At 50.5% G+C, this 23665-nt stretch overlaps 1 protein-coding gene across 2 annotated transcripts in view; it reads left to right on the top strand.

Annotated features, from left to right (window-relative positions):
* The window catches only part of LOC122374765 (E3 ubiquitin-protein ligase TRIM9-like), a 49218-nt gene extending 27535 nt beyond the window's left edge, over positions 1-21683 (top strand). Inside the window, exons 3-11 of one of the 2 annotated variants that reach the window (XM_043353735.1) lie at positions 816-953; positions 1274-1369; positions 2164-2317; positions 3027-3059; positions 4590-4723; positions 14349-14487; positions 18981-19205; positions 19536-19708; positions 19869-21683. In XM_043353735.1, the coding sequence (XP_043209670.1) occupies positions 816-953; positions 1274-1369; positions 2164-2317; positions 3027-3059; positions 4590-4723; positions 14349-14487; positions 18981-19205; positions 19536-19708; positions 19869-19985 (1209 nt within the window). In that variant the 3' untranslated portion in view covers positions 19986-21683. The remainder of the gene's footprint in view (positions 1-815; positions 954-1273; positions 1370-2163; positions 2318-3026; positions 3060-4589; positions 4724-14348; positions 14488-18980; positions 19206-19535; positions 19709-19868) is intronic. The other variant, XM_043353736.1, reaches the window with a different exon arrangement.
* The last annotated feature ends 1982 nt before the right edge of the window (positions 21684-23665 follow it).

Here is a 23665-nt window from a genome sequence, read left to right as displayed (position 1 = left end):
AATTCCTTGACTTCGTCTTCTGTTCTGCTTTGCTCTCTTTTTTTCACTGAGATCAACTGTCCGGCTTTAAACAGCGACTGTCAACTCAACGAACTATAACGACGCGCTGTCTCGGCGAGGAAAACAATGTCAGTGTCATTTAAAAGTTCACTTCAGAAAATCAGCCGCCCGGCTGCAGCCGATGCCGCAGAGCGATTGGTAAAGATCCATCGCCCGGGAGACCCTGCAGAGCCCTGGCCGCCGACTGCCAAAGTTTGTTTTCAACAATCGAGTTTGACGGACGACGTCTCTGCGGCGGTCAGTGCTGTTGTGGGCTGGACATACTTCACAACAAATGGCTCTTGTGCCGTCAGCTGCACTGAGCTGAAATTAGCCTGAATGTATTGGGTCCTCGAGATAATTTGTGACTGAAAATAATGAGTGTCATTTTGCCGATCTTTTCTGCCTGCCGAGTGGGATAAACTGAATTTATTTTACGGCTGACCTGGCCCAGGCGGACACATCCCGAGGCCTGGAAGTCCCTTGCTCTGTGGGGCATAAAATTGCAGAGAAGGAATAGACGAACAAAATCTTTAAACCCAAGAAGCTTTTTATTTGTTTCTTTTTCTTATTATTGCTGAGAGGATGCGAAGTTAAATTGTATTTTCCATGGATGAAAAATATGTTACCCAAATATGTTACAGCTGAAAGATACATATGTCGTTTCCCCTCAACTGACCTGACCTCCCGGCTGCCTCTGACCTGACCTCCCGGCTGCCTCTGACCTGACCTGACCTCCCGGCTGACCTGACCTGACCGGGTGACCTGCTGTTCAGGACAACTGCGCCGAGTTCGAGGCCACGGTGTCTGAGCGGTGTGACGAGCTGATGGAGCTGATCCAGCAGAGGCGCCATCAGCTGATCCAGTACCTGCACAGCACGCGAGACGACAAGATCAGGAGCGTCAAACAGCAGGTCAGACCGACTGCTGATGGCTAGTCACTAGTCAGTGGAGAGTAATACATTAACAGACTGCTAGGTGAAATGGATTGAAAGCTACCGACGCAGCTGTTCCCTTCAGACGGTGATATGATAGCTTGAAAATAAATAGATTTCCCGTAATCGATGATTTATTAGCTATCGTAATTTAGTTGATTGCAGAAAAAACAATATCCGGTCCATGGCGGAGTTTATTGCTTTCTTACCTTCATAAGCCACACCTCCGACATTTGACTATCGCACATGACCTTTCATCGTTTTTGGCACCCAACAAACTCTACTTTTCTGTTCTGCAGGTGTCGCAGGCGACTGTTCGGCTTCAGCAAACGAACGGTCTTCTGATGTTCTGTATAGAGGCGCTCAAGGAGCGTGACGATAGCGCATTCCTGCAGGTGATTACCGAGTGACTGAGTGCCTGAGTGACTGAGTGCTGAGTGAATGAGTGACTGGGTACTAATTTGGTTTAATGCCGAGTGCTGAGTTGCGGAGCACACGACGGGTGGAAGGCTAAGGACTAGGGACGCAACGAGACCTGTCAAGCTGAAAACATCAGAATCAGTCGTAAAAGAAATGTGTTGAAAAATTCAGATTCATGTCATAGTAAGACATGCTGCATTCGAAACTAAAAATGTTTACAAATGCTGAAGCATTTGGAAAGCGATGTAAAGCCGCAATGAAGCCAATCCTCTCTGCACGCAACGTTCTTTCCATTGTCAACACATCTAATTCGTAAAAGAAATATAGCGAGTTTTATCTCTAAAGCAACCACAATCTAGAAACCACCTGACTGTTGTACAGACAACTGAATGCCGGGCACTGACACATAGTTAAACGCTAGCCAGACAGGTCAGAAGCGCGATGACTGGATAACATTGGAAGACGACACGGTGGTCAGCGATTTTTCTCACTTTCTCGTCATACTTTCACCGCGAAAGGTGGCCGACATGTCACAGTCTCATCACTTCAATCGATTTGCTGCTGTCTACCCGCACCCGCCCACCGACTTTTTTAGATTATTGTATTTACGTATCCCTGCCTACGCTTTCTGATCTTTGCGAATTGACGTCAGGTATTCGACCAGTGTTAATCGTTCGTTCGATGATTGAAAAAAGTGAAAATAGTTTAGATATGTCTGTTGTGAATGTCATGTGAAATCGTTAATGACCCGTATTCTCCGTCCCCTCAGATCAGCCAGATGCTGACCCACCGAGTGGCCTCGTATGACCTGATGTGGGGTCGTGACATCACCGACCAGTCAATCAACCCCGACCTGGACCTCAGTCTGGAAACGGACACCGTCCGCGCCGCCATCCAGCAGTTCAACTTCATCCAGATGAAACGTGAGTGTTGAAACGACCTCTCAGGAGTCAGAATTTGTCAGGATTGTCCTGAGAGTCACGAGAGTCTCCTGGGGGAGGTAGAAATGAGGATCCTCACCCCAGCGTATAATCGATCGGTCGATAGCGGTCACGTGGTGGGGTTATCGCCCGGCGATTGGTCAATGCCATGTCGTGCAGGTGATGTTTCCATTTCCGCTCGCCTACCAATTTCCTGCGGCTCATAAACCAGCTGGATCGGCTATGCGTCCCAAATCGGCCGTAAACTATGCGTCGATTATCGCTGTCCACTTTGCAGCAGCGGCCAATGGTCTTTGACTACGTCTCTTCGATCTCATGATTCTGATTTTTCATTTACTCAAACACCATGCCTCTAGACTTTTGACAATGCATAGCTAATTCACGTTGAGAAAATCCCATATGGTGCACAAAATCTCGCATTGAAAAGTGTTACAAGAAACGAAGGAAGTGGGGGGAGGGAAGATGCTTCTGGAGGGCATTGCCGACACGTGCTAACCGCTCACATAAATGCACCGTCACTATCGCCATCCGCTGGTGGTGGTCGGCATTGGTCCCCTTGCTCTCCTCCCCACCTCTGCAACGCGTGCCTGCCCTCTGCCCTGTGTTACATCATCGGGTAATGTTTCAAGATGTCAGGTAGCCATTTTGATAGGGAGCTGTCATTAAAAATACCTTTCTTTGTCTGCCGTAGCCTGCAAACCTGGAGAAAAACGACAGCCGGCAGGTAACTTGTCATCCCATGGCCGTCGCGGAGAATGATATGTGTTGTACCCGCTATACTGCTGTCTTTGTGTCCGCTTCCAACGCGTCAAAATACCGATTCTCACTTCCAATCCTTAATAAGCATGCTACAAAACAAAGTCGCGCCGGCGTACCAATAAAATGTTATTTTTGTCCCAACATGAAACGAACGGACGAAGCAAACAATGAATGGCAAGTGCATGACAAGCAATGCTAATAAGGCTCGAGTTTATGGCAATGTCGTTATCACCGATCTTTCATGACTCTGAGTTCCATATTTTAGTTTATTTAGGGTACCATACCTCATATACATTTGAAAGTACTTGATTTTATTATGAAATTAGAGTATGCCGAAAATTATTGATGTCTGCCTTAGATTGGTCTGGAATCCATGCATGACTTATTATGCTGAATTAAACGATTCATTTTTACCAAAATGTTAGTTATTTCAGGAGTCGAGTGTTTCATAAGATGATCCCATCCATGCCGACGTCTTCCAATATCCTTTTAGCTGGCGATATTACCCCAGAAATTAAACGTTTTGCGAATGATTCATTGAAGTGTTCGATTGTGCCACTCCGTGTAATATAAAGACAGTGATTATTTTAGATTAGTCATGAGTGGCTAGCTTTACTTCAGTTCGTTTCGTCTGGCTGCGACGCTGCAAGCCCTCATCATGCATTTAAAACAGAAGGTGCTTTTCGGAAATCCACAGATGCAGAAATTATCTTTCGTCATTCTGAATAAAAGTATAGGTCATTCTGCTGTTTAGCTCAATAGTTGATGCTTTGCATGCGAATGCCTCCCGTCGATTGTTTGTGCGTTGAAGCTCCTCGGTGCATGGCTTAAATGCATTATTTAGCTAAAAAGAGATACCGTGTGTTGTGAGCATAAGCGTCTCAACTTTAAAGGAAACATAGTTTGTTTGTCGTTGAATTTCTCGGGGCTACTTGATAAGTTAGTATGCAACAATAACTTTTGTTTTGTATAGATAATAGTCTTAGGTGTTACTGGAATTTATTCCTGTAGAGTGTAGATTTTACTGCGTGCCAAGAAATTTCACGAAGATATGTTTAATTTTGCTTAAGATTTCATTTCAGCCACCACATTGTGGTAACCGATTTTATTGTCTCTTTTTGGGTTATTCCATGTTTGCACCTGCACTAATAGAGTTTCTAAAACTCATCAATTCCATTGAGCCCAATATAATTGCTCCCAATGCCACGTCGAACCTGCCACCTGACTAGTGACTGGACGATCAAATATGCAGAACACCCATGATGGCCGATACAGGCGCGACAACCGCATAATACTTTTCACCGCCGCGAATATAAACTGTCGCTTGTTCTCTAATATACTCTGTTATAGCCTATCACTTATCACTTATTTTTTCTTTTCTTTTATCTCCTATGACCTTGTTTGCACCCTCAGTGGTGCTCAGAGGGATGACGGATGCCTCTGGGTGACCTGACCCCTGCCGTGACCCCGGTGTGACCCCTGCCGTGACCTGCAGCGCCGGGCCCGCCGACTCTCCTGGCTGAGGAGTGTACTGCGGAGAACAACCGCCTGCGACTCCGGTGGCGACCTCACCCCACCTCCCACCACGACGGCTTTATCGTGCAACTCAACGACGGCGTGGGGTTCCAGGTGGGTGAAGGGCTTAGCGTTAAGAGTCTACATAAGTTTCAGAACAGCTGAAAGTTAAGTGTATTCCTTTATGTTCTTGCTTCATTTTCTACATTTCGCTCTACCTACACATTTTTCACTATGGCTCACCAGTAAATACTGTCTTATCAGATATGGTCGGCCGTCGGATGACAATGCTCCACATAACCCTGTTTCCCAACAGCATTCTTACACAACCACAGTCCACAACCCTTGCCACCCCCACTCGACTGTTGTCCTCGGTTGGGGAAACCTTACCGACAGAGATTTGACCTCGAATACCCACGGTGACCTCGGGTCGACGGGCGTCCCCTCGGCGACCTCCACAGCCCCGAGGGCACTGCAGGTCGATATCTCCGTCGATGTCGATGACGGAACGACGACGCCGGAATGTTATGGCCAATTTCGCTGGTTACCTGGGCAACGCACATCACAAAACACACTTATGTGCGTCGGCTGTAGAAAATGTACAGTGCGACAGTGGTTTTACGTATTTTTAAAGATTGCTTCAGCAACGTCCAGCCTTAGATACTGAGGATGTGCGAACGCTGGTGAATACTGAATAGAACGTGACGGTCCCGCCGTCTGTGAGTGTGTTTGTGTGTCTGTGTGCTGGTGTGCGTGTATGCGTGTCTAATTGATTCGGCTGCGGCCATTTGTGCTCGCTCCTTTCGTCGTTTGTGTAACTGGGACACGGTAGTGGACCAGGCCATTCATCGGCCTCTCAATGGAACAAAGGCCTCAGACAAAGACAGAGAAGACCCCGCGGCCAAACAATGAATTCTTGATAGAAACGGAGCGGAAAGGTGGAACGTCGTAAATTCGCGAGTGCGTGTCCTCGGTCATGTTATAAATCTTGGGCTACTCCGGTAGATCAACTTAAATACGTAATGCCACTTTTCACGTCATTCCGCTTTAGTTTGGCAAAGTTGATCTGAAGTAGTAGTGGAAATGTTCTCAGTTTTATAAATGCATGGCACCTATAAAACTGAAAGCCACATAGGTAATCCTATTTTCGAAGCGGTGGCTTTTGGACAAAGGGCAAACTTAGGATGCACCTATACGACTTTTCGCTAAGCCCTGGTGAGTTATGAGGGCATGAGCGCTGGACATCGGTTGCACAGGTAGCTCGCACAGCAAACTGGTTGCAGCTCTGTCGTCATCACCCTCGTCGTTTACCAACTAAAAAATCTGCTGGTCGCGGCTCCAGCGAACACGTTCTGCAGGCTGCTGTCACACCTGACCTCGGTGTCCGACACGAAAAACTCGGCCGATTCTGATCGATGAGTGCTGCTGTGCTGCGGCCGCTCCTTTCTGCACGACGCTAACCGCCCTCGGTCAGCGGTGTCATTAGTTAGGTGCCGACCGGCAGCCTCACTCTCCCACCTCCATCCCTCCGCGGCGACAAGGTACAGACGGCTGTTATCTGCGCAGAGAACAGTGGCCACCGGTCCGCACCGTCTTGTCGCCGTCGGTCAGCGGCGAGCCGGCCATCAACTCTGGCCGTCGGCCACCGTCCCATATAGCCGCCACCGTCGAGGAGCGCCGTCGGAGCTCGCACTGAGAAAACAGTGTCCCGATTTTCGGGCTCAGAGACCAGTTTTCGGGCTAATGTACCATATTCAAAACAGACAGCACATTTCGAGAATACTTTCTGAGCTAGCGCCACATGGGCTCATACGATCCCTTAAATCGGTATCATTGATCGCAGAAACAGAGCTCAGTCAGTACCCATTATCGGTGTCAAGCTCTAAAACTAGTCTCACTATGATACCAGTTTTCAGCCTGATCCCCATTTTCGAGCTCACCTGATTCCAGTTTGAGGGCTCAAATTGTGTGGTGAAGCCAATATTAGGGCTCACGTCATCGCTTTTCGGGGCTTTGGTAAAAGCTGGATTGCGTCAGCTGGCTGGCCAGCTGGCGACGCACGAAAGGTATTTAATTTTAGACTTACCTAAGCGCGGTAGTAGGATGGACATAAATATTTCAAATGGCTTTAAATGAAAAATTGATTGGTAAATATTCATTCTTTTATATCTAGCATTGATATGTAAGAAGCTCTGCTAGCGCCACCATACGGCGCCAGCTGGCAAAAAATCCAGTTAATACCAGAGCCCGCTTTTCGTCCGATGCAGCCCCTCCTCCCCCCTCCCCCGTGTCCAGCAGCTGCGAATAAGACGAAGCCGCGGACAAACTTTTTTTTTGCTCGGCCAGCCTAGCGCCAGTCTCGAGCGGTGGGACAGTTGACCGGCAATTTTGGCCGGGATGCAAAAGTTACGTTAAACCGGTTTATGTTAACCCGGGAGCAAATAACAACGTGGGAGCCTATCTTAGGTGTGGCAAAGCTAACGGATTACTTACTTGTTGCCGAGGTGCCCAAAGAAGGTACTGGAACCGAAAACACAACATTGGTTCATGTATTTATTAACATTCATACACACAGTCATACTTGTGCAAGGTGTCAGTGTTCGGTTGTGGGGTGTAATAGCCAGGGAAAAAGTTCTATGAACTGAAAAACCCGGCGCCTATTACTTCGCAACATGGTTGTATATTCAACATGAACTGCAAGGAGTGCAGACGACATTGCCTGTGCTAACTTAACGTCTCACGGGCAGCGCCGCGCTCTGACACCTTGGTCCCAGAAGCGGCGGCGTTTCTGACCGCAAATCGCCGGAGAGCCGGTCGACGCCGTTGAGGGGACTGAGCAGGCCGCTGCCAGCTCCACCTTCACGTCCGTGCGGCGCAGCTCGGTGTGCGGCGGCGGCTCATCGCGCGGGCCGCACCCGTCCGTCCGCTGCACGAGCCGCTTTTCGATCCGACAGCGCAACACCGGCACGCCATTGTGCTGGCTGAGCGGCGGCAGCGGCACGTAGGCAACAAAACAGTAGAAATCGATGGGCCTGGATCGGCGTTGCCAGCAACGCCGGCAGCGGCGCGGCGGGAGGCGCCAGTGCCGCCGTCGGGGACGTGTGCCCTTCGCTGCGCTCATTCGAGTTGGCCGGCCGGCCGCGCGGCGTAGTCCTTTTGACACGGTGCGAGAAGAGCCGGATGAAGGTGGACTTTTTATTGGCGTTGCTGGTGCTCACGCCGCCGGCGTCCAGTTTGGGCGGCAAGTCCGAGTACCAGGAGTCGGACAAGTCCCGCGCGAACGCCGCCAGCCGGTCGTCGTCACTGCTGGCGGCGGCCCGCCGACGGCGCTGCCTCAGAATCGGACGAGTCGGTGGTACTGAGCACCTCGCGGGACGGGTAGCTGGGAGTGGGCCGGCCGCGGCCCCTGCCAGGCCGCGCCACCTTCACCGGCGCAGCCGCCTTCAAACTGCCCTTGCTGGGCGGCGGGTTGGTCGGCGGAGGCGGCAGCGGTGCCTCGACGTCAGTCCGAGTCGCTGTCACTGGGCGGCCGCCGCGGAGACGGCTTCTGTTTGACCCGCAGCCGGCCTGGGCCGGCTCGGCGCCCTCGGCCGGCGGCGCGCGCCGTTTCGAGCGTTTCACCTTTTCACTGTTACTCTCGCCTGGTCCTCAGCGTCGAGCGGCTCGGCGCTGTTCGGTTTCATGTGGCCCATGCTGCTGGGAAACTCGGGTGGGGACAGCTTTCTGACTGGAGTGCCGTCGAAGATGGAGGAGACGGGGGTGCTCGCAGAGTCCTTGCCCAATGCCCATGATAGAGCCGAGGCTCCACTGGACGCCCAGCTTAATCGGGCTATCGCCGCCCTCCTTCTATGGTGGATTCTTCGGCCCCCTACAGCCACTAGGGCCATCATATACTCCCAGATGGCGGCACCTAGGGGATGAGGGGGGGGGGGGGTGTGTCTGGGCCACTTGTCCACCTCGTGGCGTCGCCAGCGACGCCTGCGAGTCGGAGCAAATGATTATGGGGTCTTCCTCGAAGGACGGGTGCTTCAGGAGATGTTGCTTTGCCGTTTTGGGCGCCACCATCTCAGATCGGTAAATGGAGCAAATCCTCCCCGCCGCCTCCCGCAGTACCAATGTTGTACTGTCTGGGTGCTCGGTGAGGACCCCAGCGCCGCCTTCCTATTACTCCCCCGGTCGCAGACCCGTCGACCCAGGCCCACGTCGCACGCTGGGGGAGCGCTCCCAGTCACGCCTCCGCAGCACTCCTCCTCGCTGTCGCGGACGCCCCGATCGGCAGCAGGTCCAGGTGGACCGTGACGCCGTCTGTTGGCGTCTACGGGGGCAGTCTCGTGGATAAGCGCGCCTCGGCGGGCAGCGCCACTCCAGTGGTCCCACACCGCTCCCCCGCGCTCTCTCCAGCCGGTCACTGACTTCAGTCACGGTTGGGGGGGGGGGCTTCCGCCACGACGCGGCGGGTCCTCCGACGGGAGGGAGAGCGCCTTCGCCAGTAGGCGCGATGCCAGCGCATCCCTCCTCATCTCTCCATCGGCACGACGCCCGCCTCGGCCCTCACGGCGAGTCTTGGAGCATGGAAATCGGGCAGCCAGTGATGACTCATGCCACCATCAGCATCTCCGCCTCCAGGACGCCAAGATGTGTGGCCGCAGCCGCAGGCAGCCACGCCGACCCCGCTGCCCGCATGCCCAAGTAGTCTCGAATCGCTGACACCTCTCCTGAAACAAGAGTGGTGTCGTAAACTTAAACCCCTTGCTGGAGCCCGCCAGCCGCGACAACACCGCCACACCAATTTTTGTGACCCCGGAACTTCCGTCCCGAGCCTTATTTCACGGCACGATGCTACAGTGCGCTACACGTATTGTGGTATTCAGCTTCCATGGAAACATCAACTAATTTGGACGCTCAAACATGGGAGTCAGGAGTGGTTAAGGCCCAGAGCGTTCTGTCTGGTTTATAAAACCTTGGCCAGCAGATGTAAAGTGCTTTTTGTATAAGTGGCTTAATTTTGACGCAAAAGGGCACTAACCTTCGGCGCAAATAATGCAGAAATTTCAGCGCAAATTGCAAAATAGCTTGCGCCGAACTTCGGCGCATGACGGCTTCACGGGCGTCCGGCGTACCATATGGATGTTTTCCAGTTTGGGCTGCAGGTTTTAGCTCTAGGTTTTAGACTGTAGGTTTTGGGTTGGGTTGGGCTGGGCTGGGCTGGTTGGGGTGGTTGGGTTGGGTTGGATTAGGTTAGGTAAGTTTAGGTTAGTTTAGTTTAGGATAGATATGAATACCTATTTTTTGTAAGTTGAATTATTTTTTTCATTTTGTAGCATCATATGCCTTCCATCTTTGAACTGCCATATTCAAGCACCAGAATAAGTATGGACTTGAACCTTTTCCAGTCTGGATGCCTGTATGGAAGTTGTGCAAAATCATGCAGTTGAAGGTATTGTAACCACAAATAAGAGCTCATGACTCAAGTCTCAACTTGTCCATAATTGGTTATCTTGATGTATACTTGTAGACCCTTCCTCTTACTTGGCACACAGGCATGGTGTCACAGTGTTCTAAAATTGGATTTCAATTGGGTGTCCCAATAAAAAAAATCTGAAGACAAAATGAGATAGATTTAGTCTTTCCGCAAAACTGCATAATGCCATTTTTACCTCAGATTTTGTCAGAACCTTCACAGGATCTGAAATGAAATGATGTAGAGTAGATGCATCAACTGTCAAGTCATGCGTAACCTGGCAGCTGGCTGTTGAATCAAACTTTTGACATTTTTTTTTAGCAAAGATGAAATAAAGCCACTTGTCATATTTTTAGGATGAAAACATTTTCCCCATCATGTGTGGTTATTCACCTAAAATTCTGAAACATGGAACACTGTCATACCAGCATTCCATCATGTCAACCAGCATTCCGCAGCATGTTAGCAGAAGCAGCAGCATGTTATAAGTATATGAAAGATCCAAATAGGTTGTAGGTTGGTAGGTATTGGTACTAAGTTTAACTTAATAGGTTAGTAGGCAAGGTTAGGATTAATTTTAGTTGAGCATCAAGATAACCATTACGAACAAGTAACAAAATCCTTACCTACCCTTGAAAGCATTGCTTCAATCACATCATCACGAAGAACCAGACAAAATTTTTGCACATTCTTACACTATTTGACATCCTGAATCCAGATATGATGCTTTCATGTGGCGCAAATACAAGAAAAACGAATAATTAAACCCGTGCGTATTCGTATCAACGGCGCCACAAATGTAGATCAGACCTTTTCTGAACAAATGCCACCACAATTTTAATTGATAAGGGATTAAAATGGCATGAGCATCAACATCTTGATTTTTTCTCAAAGATAGCGATAACTGATAACTAATAACTTACCATTCATTTTGAAATCACGGCGGTAGGTACACCAACACATGGCACTGAAAACAGCAAAAGACGGAATGGCGGAATGTCGTATGGAGCCCTAAAACGCAGCTCGAATTGAGCCCGAAAAGGAAGACGAACTGATGCCGCTTTCGGGGCTAATGTACTTTGAGCCCGAAAAGGGCGCCTAACTGATCCCGATTTTAAAATCATACAGATTTGAGCCCTGTTTTGGCACTCATATGAGCCCTTATTCAAAAATGTTCTCAAAGTGTTTTCTGAGTGCGCGAGTAGCGACCGGGCCGACTTTTGCCGAATAGCTGAAACGGCGAGTTGGTAGAATTGGGTCCAACCGGGGTCACATTGGTTTGGCTCGGATCGCCCGCTGAAATCGCGTAACTTGCCGCCCATGGCAGATCGGTATTGGACGGCGCTCGGCCACCAACTAGCATTCAGCCCGGGGATTCGGAGCTCCATATCACCAGCGGCCCTCATTGTGAATTCGATGACGTCACCGGTTTAATAGAACTGCCGCGGTCCATTCAAGGACTTGGCATTCTACCCAAACTTTGACATCTCCCATTGTCTTAACTCCTCTTTGTGGGAGTCTCGAGAAACGAAGTCACGACACCCGTCCAAATTCTTCTGAGAGTATGATATAATTCATTCATCACGCACCACCCACTCACCCCTCCCCTCCCTCCAACCCACACCTCTCCAGCACCCCTTGATGAATGATCCGTCCCGCTACCGGTCCGACACGACCCACACAAAGCAACAGAGCTCGGCTGACCTGTTGCCCTGGGACAATCCTCGACTAATGATCCCTGCTCGTCAGGGAGCCTGACGGTGATGGTCCGTTGTCACTCAGTGGGGGCGTGACACAGCCCACGCAGGTGACCTGTGATCGACGCACGGTGGACTGTAGGGCTGTCCGAGTGCGTGGGCGACGTGCGTGAGGAGCGTGAGGGGGCTGCGTGAAGTGTGCAGGACGCTGGAGGGACGTGAGGGGACGTGAGGGGGTGTGTGCAGGATGTGAGGGATGGACGTGAGGAGGACAAGTGTGCATGGTGTAGCTGCAGTTCGTGAGGCAGAGATCACGGGGGCACAGTCGCTGAAGAAAAAAGAGCAGGTTGAATTGAAATGGCACGGCACGGTGGCCATTGAAATTTGAAATTGCCTGACATACGTGCTGGTGTGTACCGTGTAATGCTTGAACAACTCGAGTGCGGTCAAAAATGATTATCTAGCTCTCAGCCTCTCAGAATTGCGTTTCAGCTGTCGCATATCGCATATAGGATACGGCATATGCGTATAATAGTCGTACTTCAGAGCTATGTACTGTGGCCGCCAACTGACTGGCCGAATATGTTGGCTCATCTGCGTATCCAACTGTGAGTCACAGTATGATGAGAAGAACCCCAGCAATATGGGGTAGCGGCGCAGTGACTATATGAACCAGCCGTCGCTTCGTCTTCCCACCGTTCGCTCCTGTGGCGGCTCGAGTAAACTGTTTGTTCCCGAGGACAGATGGGGCACGCCAGCGGCGCCGGTGTTTATAGCGCTCCGTGCTGCCGTGCCACTGCAGCGCACAGACCCGGTGCGAACAAAGCCCAGTCCCCTCGGGAGAAAATGTAACCGTCTCGAAAATCACCGCCGTGTTTTCTTCCGCTCGGGATGAGCTTTACTCGAGCTCGCGGGGCAGTGGTGTGTCTGAAATGATTTGTTTAATGGGTTCTTACTCGCCTATCTCGTGCTGAAATGGATGGTTTGTAAGTTTACGAAGGAACAAAACACCCACAATCTCGGTTCTATTTGTAGTATGCGTGTCCCCCTCTTCCATAATTTGCATATTTCATCTGCACGTATCTTCGCTTCGCCTTTCCATTTAGCATCCTCTCCCTCTTTTTCCGAGCCCGGTGACAGTTCCGTTCTGGGTCGTTTTTTTCCTCTATCTGCTTTCCGTCTCTCCCATTTCACCCCGTCTCCCATCCCTGAAGCTCCGCTCTCCAGCCTTATCCAGAGCGCCCCTCCAGCCGCGCGGGGCTGCCGCTCGTGCGACCCGCTCCCGTGCCGAGGGTCGTTTCAGTCGGCGATTTCGGCCGCCATTTCCTGCCGTCGGCGTCGACGCAGGCGAGAATCACCGCCGCACCGTTTCAACGATTCCGGGGAGAAAATTACGGCGGCGCTAAATTCCGGCGTGCGTTGATGAGCGGCCAGCGCCCCTTTTCCCCTCTAGCACTGAAAGAAACATGGCCGCCTCTTTGCCTGCCCCTCACAGGCCTCTGTCCATCCCCAGTCCGACCTTGCGACGGCAGTGATTTCTGGCGGCCACCCGGCGCGTTCAGCCACTTTAGCAGATTGATTACATAACAGCCAATAGCTTCTGCGGCTATTGACTCAGTATTTCGGGCGTGCTGATCGATTTCGATAGCCGACAATCGCCAGGCATCTGGTGTGGTCGCTACTGTGCGGGCTGGACGGCAGCTGCGTGTAATCCTCTGCTGCTATAGTCGTCCCGTGTTACCAGAGACCACACCGCTGACCAGCTGCCGGTTTGCACGGGTTATTATACCCCTCCCCATCCCACTCCCCAGCCCACTCTCTGTCCCATGGACAGACGAGCCGGACCGCTTACATGTAGTACAGGCGGAACATTCGGTACTGCAGTGGTTAATGTGAGTTATCGGATGTTTGGTACCGCTCAGACATGTCCAACACAGGTGATAGCCGGCGGGCGGCGAAAGAATGGCGCCGTTATCGACAACACGGCCACTGAAATACTGTTTCTCCAGACAGTGCGTTTTTTTATACAGCCACATCTTGTAATGTACTGCTGAGCCGAATGTCCAAAGAACAGATGTCACCCGACAGGCCTGTTGGGAAAATGTGCCGACTGAGATACACCTGGCTACTGTCCAGTGTCTAATACGAATCGACTCTATCTTTTCTATTCACTTATTGCGAAATATCTGTTTGATCCTTGGGAATTTCAGTTGATTGTTGGGGGCAAATACCTAGACCAACACTCGAAACAGTCTCGGGATCTGTACTGATTCGTAGCTAATGCATTAGTTCTGTCCTCGTTTTCATTAGACATGGGAACTTCTTGGAAACACCAACAAAAGCGGCATCCAGTGCTGTAATCGCTCCTGTTTTCGCTGTGGTTATTGCTTGCCTTTATAAATCTAGTTCAGAAGGATGCTGGTGCCATTTCGTATTAGGTGTGGCATTTCATTTGAATATGTTTTCGCTATCCCGAAAACAATTGTGATGAAAAGCTACGCAAGTTGTAGGTAACCGAACATCGGTCTGTGCACTGGGGTACATACGGGCCCTGACCACGATTCGCCCCCTGTTCCGACAGGATGCCTACTGCGGACGGGAGGCGCACTGTCTCATCACCGGACTCCACTTCAACACACGCTACAAGTGCCGCGTGAAGGGATACAATAGTACCGGTGACGGTCCGCCCAGCGACGCCGTTAGTTTGAGAACCACCGACGGTGAGTGCCCAGTGACGATATCAGTTTGAGAACCACCGACGGTGAGTGCCCCGAGCCGGTCAGTCCCCGTTGACGTCACCTCTGACGTCATTGGGGGTTTCAGCGGGCGATGTTATGGATGCCACTCGGTCCCTATAGCTTCGTTAGAGAGAGGAATGTGACGTTTGTCTCGCACAAATGGAGCGATTAATGAGAAAGGGGTGACGTAAGTTTGGAAGGATATCAACTAATCAGTAGGCAGTCGACTTTAATTTGTGACGCAAGTGGTGATAAGGCTAAAGGCTAAAGAGGATGGACAGTGGACGGGAGTAGCGTCGTCCTATGCATTGTCAATAATGTAGGTGTTTTATAGCAATAATCAACCTAAACGGTTTCATCAACGATGGCGACACACCATGTTATTAAAGGTCATGGGAGCGTGGTCTTTGTGCATGATCGGATTTATTAGCGCGAGGATTCAGCACGATGTAACGCACATACCTACCGAATGTACTTTTCCGCATGACCGACTTTACAGCAATGCTCCGTTCATGTAACACTTATCCTGACAGTGAAACACTTCAATCTGCATTTGTACAGCCCTATAGCATCACGGCATTGCAACGACTGCTATCAGCGAAACTTTGCACCTCTCATCTGTCATGTGCGGGTCGCGATGCGCTCTGAGGCCAGCAACTCCTAAACTCACCCCACCAGACATCCTTATCTTCTGCATCTGTCTCGAATCGCTGTCTGCAGTGAAGCACCTACAAGTTACAACACCTGCAGAGCTGCCTCCCCCTCCCATCTGCAGTCCCGTTGAGCCCTCCCCCCTCGGATGACACCCATTCAGCGGTATCTACCTGCCTGCCATTCAGCGGGCCACAGATGGTCATCGTTAGCTGTCCACTGAAAATAACCACCATTGATTGTGCACCTTGCGCCGTACCTGTGCAATGCATTGTGCACGCCATAGTGCACCAGCATTGTGCACAGGCATTGTGCAGTGCACGGACGACGCCGTGTCATGGCGCAGCTCGGATTGTGCGGCGGCTGAGACGTGCTGTGAGTGGTTTATTATAGGGGCAGTTGGCACCGAGGAGATAATTTTCGGACCGTAATATGCATAGCATTCACTGGGCTGAGCGTCCTGTAAAATATTAAACGGTCGTCGGTCGTGTTCAGATAGGTATGCATTCGTATGTAAACTGCAAATGTTATAGATATACATTCATTTAAAGATAAGCTGCATACTGCATGCATCAACCGGAGCTCAAATCTTCATTAGGTACATTGTTTGTTATTATGACAATAATATTTTATTATTTTATCTTTAGGCATTTATAGGCTATTGTCTACGTAAAATAAACGTGAGCTCCTACAACGTGTTCGTGCTAATTTACATTTACTAAAACTGTAAAAAAAAAAAAATGTAACAGAATTAGACGCGATGGAGTCCATTATTTGGGCATCAGCGCTACTCTGTCCCGGCCGAAAAGCAGCTGAATGCTGAATGCTGAATTTGCCGCCACCGTTTCCGCCACCGCTCTTCACGGCTCATTTACTGTCTAAGGTCGATGTTTATGGACTGATCTCTCCCTCCCTCCCTCCCTCCCTCCCTCCCTCCCTCTCTCTCTCTCTCTCCCTCTCTCTCTCTCTCTCTCTCTCTCTCTCTCTCTCTCTCTCTCTCTCTCTCTCTCTCTCTCTCTCTCTCTCTCTCTCTCTCTCTTCACTTCTTTTCTTCCACACGCACTCATATACCCTGAGCGCGCACACAAACACAAGCTCAGCAGGCATCGCCACCAATCACAGGCCAACTTCTATGAATAGGGTCCGAGGGGCCCCGAATAGACGGCTGACGGGGGGGGGGGCAGGGGGAGCTGCACGTGGGATGGGAGGGGGGAGGTGGAGTGAGGACGGATGAAAGAGGAGGGCGACGACGAGGAATAATAATAAGAGGGATGTGGAGAATGAGAGAGGCGAGAGCAGAAAATTGTACCATGCTCGTTTATGCATGCCAAAACGGTGGATCGAAAAGCATGTCATTAAGGACACGTTTGACGGTATAACTGCCTATTAGATGTAGCATATTTATATTTCAGCGGTAAGGATGCGGAACTGAGTATCAAAGGGTTCTCAAGTAACTCATTAGAGTTTATATCCATTTCGGACCAATCTAGGACTTTTATAACGTTTACTTCCGTAATGCATTCTGGAGCAGCGGTCTTGAACGACGAGCCTCTCCCTTCTCCTGAATAGCCGCTTAGACACGTCTAAAAAGCTAATCGAAACATGTTTATGCATTTTACCTCGCCTGGAGTTCTGGTAATTTGATACATCAGGGTTAGATGGGGGTCACATCAACCCGTGCTTATGCATTCATAAGCGTACTTTAATATTTTAAATATTTGAAGCACAATGTAGGTATCATACACGTGCGGCAATTTACAGGCAACGCGACTCTATTTGCCAGTGATTTTAAACGGCGACAAGTGTTGACCATTGCCAGCCTTTCTGCCCTATAATGTCCAGGCCACAAAGCTTAGCATTCTGTTGACTGAATATTATCGAAGCTGTCTAGCATAATTCAATGTCAAATACAAAGGTCAAAGCCCATTTTTGAACAAAGAACCATGGGAGCTGAATCCCACGCCAACCCCAACCCCAGCGCGGATGGCGGTAACAGACCACTGCACTCGGTAAAAACGCCGGGGGGAAGGGGGCTCTTGAGTGACATTGCCTGCTCCCATTCGCCCCCTTCACTTCCCCTCCCTCCAGGGGAGCCGACTGTAAAAACGGGGGCGAAACAAAAGCGGTAATGGACCGAGTCGGTGGCAGCGGTGGCGACTGGGGGATCCAGACGGGGGATACAGCCGCCACCGCCGTTCTCTGCGGGATGACTCAGAGTCGACAGGGGCCCAAAGAAGTGACGGAAACCGATTACGCGATTATGATTTTTGCGCGCTCTCGTTGCGGAACCTATCAACAGAAGACGATGAGTTATGGTCGCCTACTGACGTGCACTCTCAGAGGTACACACACAAAGCCGCCATATCTTCTGTTTGTTTACGAGCGAACTTCCGGGAACGTGCGGCGTTCCGGGAAGCTTTCAATGATTGCCCGTATTCCTGGGTATTTCCCTACTGCGCTCTAGAGACTCAGATTCTACATGCACGGGTAGTCGCTCCTTAGTTGATAGTAGTTTTCTGCTTGATTCTGGGTCGAATCACTCTGCGCTCACCTCAACTGGGTCCCCTCACATGTCCCACTGCACTCAGCTTCCGTGTCATTTGCAGCATCCTGCGGCGGCTTCCGGCAGGGGATGTCGGCTGCAAACACTAGAGCAGTTGAGACGGTAGCTGCAGCAGCAGACAATAGACAGACAGACAGATAGACAGACAGACAGACAGACAGACAGACAGACAGACAGACAGACAGACAGACAGACAGACAGACAGACAGACAGACAGACAGACAGACAGACAGACAGACAGACAGGCAGACAGACAGACAGACAGACAGACCGGCAGACAGACAGACAGACCGGCAGACAGGCAGACAGACAGACAGACAGACAGACAGACAGACAGACAGACAGACAGACAGACGGTCGCTCAGCGGTTCGGTGCAGCGGCGCGGCCCTCCCAGACCATGTCGCCGCTGCCAATAAAGCGACGCCCCTGTAAATGGGGACAGATTGTGCGTTGCCAGTCGGCATGCAGATGAGACTCCCGGGCGGGGGTGGGGGCGGGGGCGGGGGCGGGGGCGGCTGGTGCCCGGCCAGGAGAGGAGGGAGCGCGCCGCTCGCGCAGTGCTGTGATCCATATTGATGGTGCCAACGTGCCTGGCGCGGACAAAGACGTCTGCCCACGCAGATTGCTGGTCAGACGTGCGAGTCGGGGGGAGACGGGCAGCGGTATAAGAGGGGCCCCGAGCGCGACGACGAATTCTGTCGGGGTTCGTCGGTAATTGGCCAGGGGTGACCCAGCCCGTGACCGATGAGTCATTGACATAACGGGGAAAGAGAAGCGCTAAGGGACGATTTCTAGTCGTAAAATTCAATCGTAAATAGTGCTACATAACTTCCGGTGAAGTACCGTCAATCGTTGATCAACGCTTTCGTTCACTGTATGCCATAAATTGATAAATCATCGATGTGCCTCCCCCCCCCCCCCCCCTGTGCTGTGACCTCTCCATCCCCGTGTATTCTGACCTCCCAACTTTGACCCTTTTGTGGTCTGACCTGCCCGGCCCTTCATGTTCAGACCGCCCCTCTTTTCCTATTTTAGCCTTCCTTCTCCTCTATACTCTAATCCCTGTGTTCTTACCTCTGTGCTTTGACCTCCCATCTATGTTCTGAACTCCCGCTGTGTTCTGGTCTCTATGTTCTAATCTCCCCGCCCCCTTTGCGTCTTGACCTCCCCTTTTCCCTACGCTCTGACCCCTGTGCTCTTATCTCTGTCCTCTGACCTTCCCCATGCATTCTGACCTCCCCCTCTCTCTCTCCTCGACAGTGGCGTGGTTCACGTTCGACCCCTCCGGCCGGCACCCGGACGTGTCTCTGTCCCGGGACAACAGCAGCGCCACCTGTGACTCGTTCGAGAGCAGGGTGGCGCTGGCGTCGGTCGGCTTCTCGCGCGGCACGCACTACTGGGAGTTCTCCGTGGACAAGTTCGACGGCAACGCCGACCCGGCATTCGGCATGGCCAGGGCCGGCGTCAGCAGGGACTGCATGCTCGGTGAGACTTGGGGGATGGAATGATTGGAACGATTGGATGAGTGACGAGGGTGACGATTGTCGATTATACGGACTACGCAGTAAATAATGTTTATGTTTTGTGTGAGGTAGATCAATTGTTTTATCATTTTTTGTCGTCATCGAAAGAAGTATTTCGTCTAATGAAAGTTATATATCAATAGGATCAATTTATTCACCCCTTGAGTCTAATAACTTCCTAGTTGTGAACCAACTGCCCTGTGTAATTTTGTTACATAGCTCTCGGCAGTTATTACCTAACTCATTCCGTTTTAATCCGACACATTTTAACATCCGCCCTATTTTATTTCAGGCAAGGACAACAAGGGCTGGAGCATGTACATTGACGGCAAGCGCTCGTGGTTGATGCACCAGGACATCCACTCAGGCAGGGCCGAGGGCGGCATCAAGGCGGGTGACACGGTCGGCATCTTGCTGAACCTCACCGCGCAGAAGCTGACCTTTTACATAAACGACGTCGTGCAGGTGCGCATTTCGACATATTCTCTTTGTAGTTAGACGAGCGACTCATGTGTCGTTACTCAGAAAACTAGGCGTACGGAATGCATTTCAATCTTTATAGTTTTTTGTGACGCATATATAAGGTCACTGATGTTATTCAACTCGACTTCTGCACATATTTCAGGGCCGGATAGACTTTGGCGGGCTGCAGGGCACCTTCTATCCAGCAGTGAGTCTGAATCGTAACGTGGCGGTGACGCTACACACGGCACTGGAGCCGCCGGTGGGTGCCGACTGCTGAGGGGTCTCTAATGTCGCCTATCACTGAGGATCCACCTAGCTGAGTGGACATCACCGTTGTGGCAGCGCCTATACCTGTCACCGTTGGAACCTGCGGACTCGAGTGTGCTGAGCTCACCGACACAACAGCTAGGGAAGGCACAGTGAGGTACTCTACTCAGAGTCGAGATCGAGAACAATCAGACCGGTCTGTGTGAACTGTGTGTACTCAATGGTGGCAGGCTGGTGTAGCCGTGGGGCTCAGTCCAGTGATCTCGAACGGACCAGACCCTGAAGAGCAGTCAGATTGCGGACTCGGAGTCCGACAATGGATTGTGTTCTTTTTGCTGAAATGCAGTCAGACCTCAGAGTCACTGATGAGTTATTTGTCTGTCTCAGAAGTCACACTCACTGCTTGTCACATGGACAAGGCCGTTATTGGAGCGCTGAGGCCGTCACTGCCGATTGTGCTGCCACCTGCAACTGGCGGAAGCTGCCATGTGTACTATAAGTGACGCTGGTGTCAGTGTGCGGTACCTGAACTGTCGACTGCCGAGGACCGCGGGCGCTTTGGGGAGAGGTCCTTTGGCGTGCGCAGTCGTTCCTAATCCGTGTCACTGGTCGTGACAGTCACTGTGGGCTGAAATGTGTTCTGGGAGGCTGCTTAAACCTAGGTGAGTTATTGTTTCATGTGTGTCTAGGTTCAAAGATGGGACTAATGAAACGTTATTGTTGCCGAGATTATGTTCTAAACATTTCAGTCAATAATATACTCTTTGCTGAATGAACTGAGTAACATTTTAGCTGCTGCTTCGATGCAGTTGCAGTACAATGTCACCTTACATTAATGCTGAAGAGTCTCTTACGTCAAACAGTAGTGCGTAGTTTCCACAAAACACCACGCAGAACACTTCTAAATTTACAGGTGACAAAATCAGAGCGGCATATTGTCGGCTAGCTCATGTGTACGTGCTTTTGGTATTTGTACCATTTACTGCGCTCGGATTTTACCATGTGGGAAGGGCTTTGTGTCGGGAAAATCGTACATACATAGATGGGTAGATAGGTTTCTATGATAGCTGTAGAGGTAGTGTATTCTCGCATTTTACCTACATGCTGGTAAATGCAGTGTTATCGAACTGTAAGGCGAGCTTCGTATGTATGATGTTGTTTATGATGGTGACATCATTTTACATGTTTGCGGCAGTTTGTTTTATTCAGTGGTAAAATCAGTTAGGTGAGACACGACACGGTTGATATTTGCCGACAGCTGTCTTGCCTAATTTATGTCTTTATTTACAACACATGGCTCTGAAAATCACTACACTTTAGCCTCATGCCACGAATATGGTTACGCCTCTCCGTATGGCCCTGGTTCTTTATATGTATGATCTAGTCAGCTGTGTGGCTTACAGAAACTTTGCCACGCCCCCCTCAGTGTTTGGCTGGCTGCCGTGAGGTCCCCCCTGTGTCACAAACCGGCACATTCGTGCATATGCTGTACATTGGCGCGCATGTCCTGTTCATATCAGTGTGTGCTCTCGGCGACTGGCGAGTGACTGTTGAGGGGGGGGGGGCTGAGTGGGGTGAGAGGGCTTATGGCGCTGATTGAAGTGTGGGTGAGATCCTTGAGCTGTGTACCAGAGCTCAGAACCCTGAGCGGTGTATGTGTGTATGCGATGGTCGCGATCCTTTTATACAATACACAGGACTAACGGAGTCGTCTGAGCTGTTGGATCACGCGATACTTGTCTGCTCCGGACCGTACAGCCCTTCCAAGTTTCTGACCTCCAGAGAAGTTTTCTCTTTCTCGACCGCAAAAGACGGTGGCAATGACAGCACGGTTTTGTTTGTTTGTTTGTTTTGTTGGGTTAGGCCCTTTCGGTCGACAAGACCATTGCAGAGCCGGAAGGATGATAGGAATTAGGGGGAGACATTGGTCTGGGCAGGCACCCTAGTGAGTCGCCGGGGCTGAGCCCGTCCAGAGGACAGGCCACCCAGCCCCAAGGCACTCACTGCACCCGGCTACGGGGTGCGCTCCCTCGGGAGCAGCGGTGCCGCTCCAAGGGAGCAGCCCGCATGAGATAAAGTTGCCTGTCCAGCCCGGAGGGGGGTTGCGGCGTGGAGGAGAAGGATTTCAGTATCCTGAGGATAGAAGCATGGATAGGTCGACAGCACGGGGATCAGAGAAAAGGTGAACCGGCTGTAGAGTGTAACTAGTAGGTAGTGAAATACCGCCTGCCCGTGAATGATCAGTGCTCACAATATGCTTATTCACGTACTTTTTCTGGGCGATACTGCCAAAACAAAAACTTTTGAGCTACAATGTTTTCATCTCCAATTGTCTCGCTGTCCATGTCCTCTCCTGCTTCCAGCAGCTCGACCTCGGTACATTTCTGCTCCACCACGCGGACTTATGCTATGACTATTAGTTACATATTCTCCCGACAGGTGGCTAGTCACGCTCCAGCTCCAGTGCTCCGTGGGAAACCGTCAGTCGGGTTTTTGCTCGGAGGTAAAAAAGTTATGCTGTGCTGTGCAGTGTGTGTTGCTTTAGGAGCGGGACAGGTTACTGAAACGATGCAGCTGATGTGCTCTCCCGACTGCCGACTGTCTGCCGTGGACATCGCATCGCGAGGCCAAATTGCCTTTGTTTATAAATGTGGTGCACCTATCGTGGTGTCTGGTCTACAATGCTTTTTTAAGAGATAGGAGCTCTTAAAGGGACCCTCCCACCTTCAAAAAAGTTTATGAAATGGCATGAAAGTGATGTCGCTGGGTTCAGAAAGAGCGAAAACGAATATCTACCAAATTTCACCGAAAAATATTCACCGGTTTTCAAGATATTAGACTTTTACTTTTGTTTACTTTTTGGGATCTCCGCTGTTTCTAGCGACTTTATTTTAGAAGTGTGGCGTTTGCGGCAGATGTTGCGCGCAAATAGCATATACCACCGCGTGCTACAAAACGTTTTAGTCAAACATTTAAAAATCGTTAGATATCAGCGCTGACGTCACACATTCAGAGGGGTATTCCTAAGCATTAGCCCCTCTGAATCAAAATGCTGCAATTTTGAAATTCAATATTTCCGATTTAAGGCATTTCTCGATGTTGTGAGTGCCGAAACCGGTAATTGTGAGCCAGGGACCCCATTTTGGCTATCTCAACTCAAATCTAATGTTAAGGTGGGAGGGTCCCTTTAACCAGAAAATCAGCTCCCTAATGCAGCGTTTGATCTCTCAATTAGTCGGACGTGATTGTGAATACCTGGTAGGTAATTGATTATCGGAAATGACAATAACGAATAGAACGAGAATGAAACGTTTGTATAACAATGCGCAGATGTGGTATAGCTGGTTCTGGTCACCAAAATCAGTAATGGCAGAACACCTTGGATTAACCCTATTAGTGGCAGGCTCCTGGCTACCCCATATTAGTGGCAGGGGGGGGGGGCTGTTTACGACCCCCCCTTGATATCTCGAGATCTAACCGGCCGATTTTCAAAATTCAAACGGCATTCGATTTGGCTCAACGAGATCTACATTTCTAAAAAATTAAAATTAAAGAAATGTCTATAGGGGGGTAGAGGGGGGTAAAAACGGGCAAATTGCAGATACATTTTAGACTGTTTATCACGGCCAGGTTTCTGAACCAATCTTAACGCAACTTTTGCCGATCGATAGAGAATGAACCAGGAATTCA

Source organism: Amphibalanus amphitrite, unplaced genomic scaffold (genome assembly GCF_019059575.1).
Source record: "Amphibalanus amphitrite isolate SeventyFive unplaced genomic scaffold, NRLGWU_Aamphi_draft 001707F_arrow, whole genome shotgun sequence".
NCBI lineage: Eukaryota > Metazoa > Arthropoda > Thecostraca > Balanomorpha > Balanidae > Amphibalanus > Amphibalanus amphitrite.
This window is presented reverse-complemented; position numbering and strand designations above follow the sequence as displayed.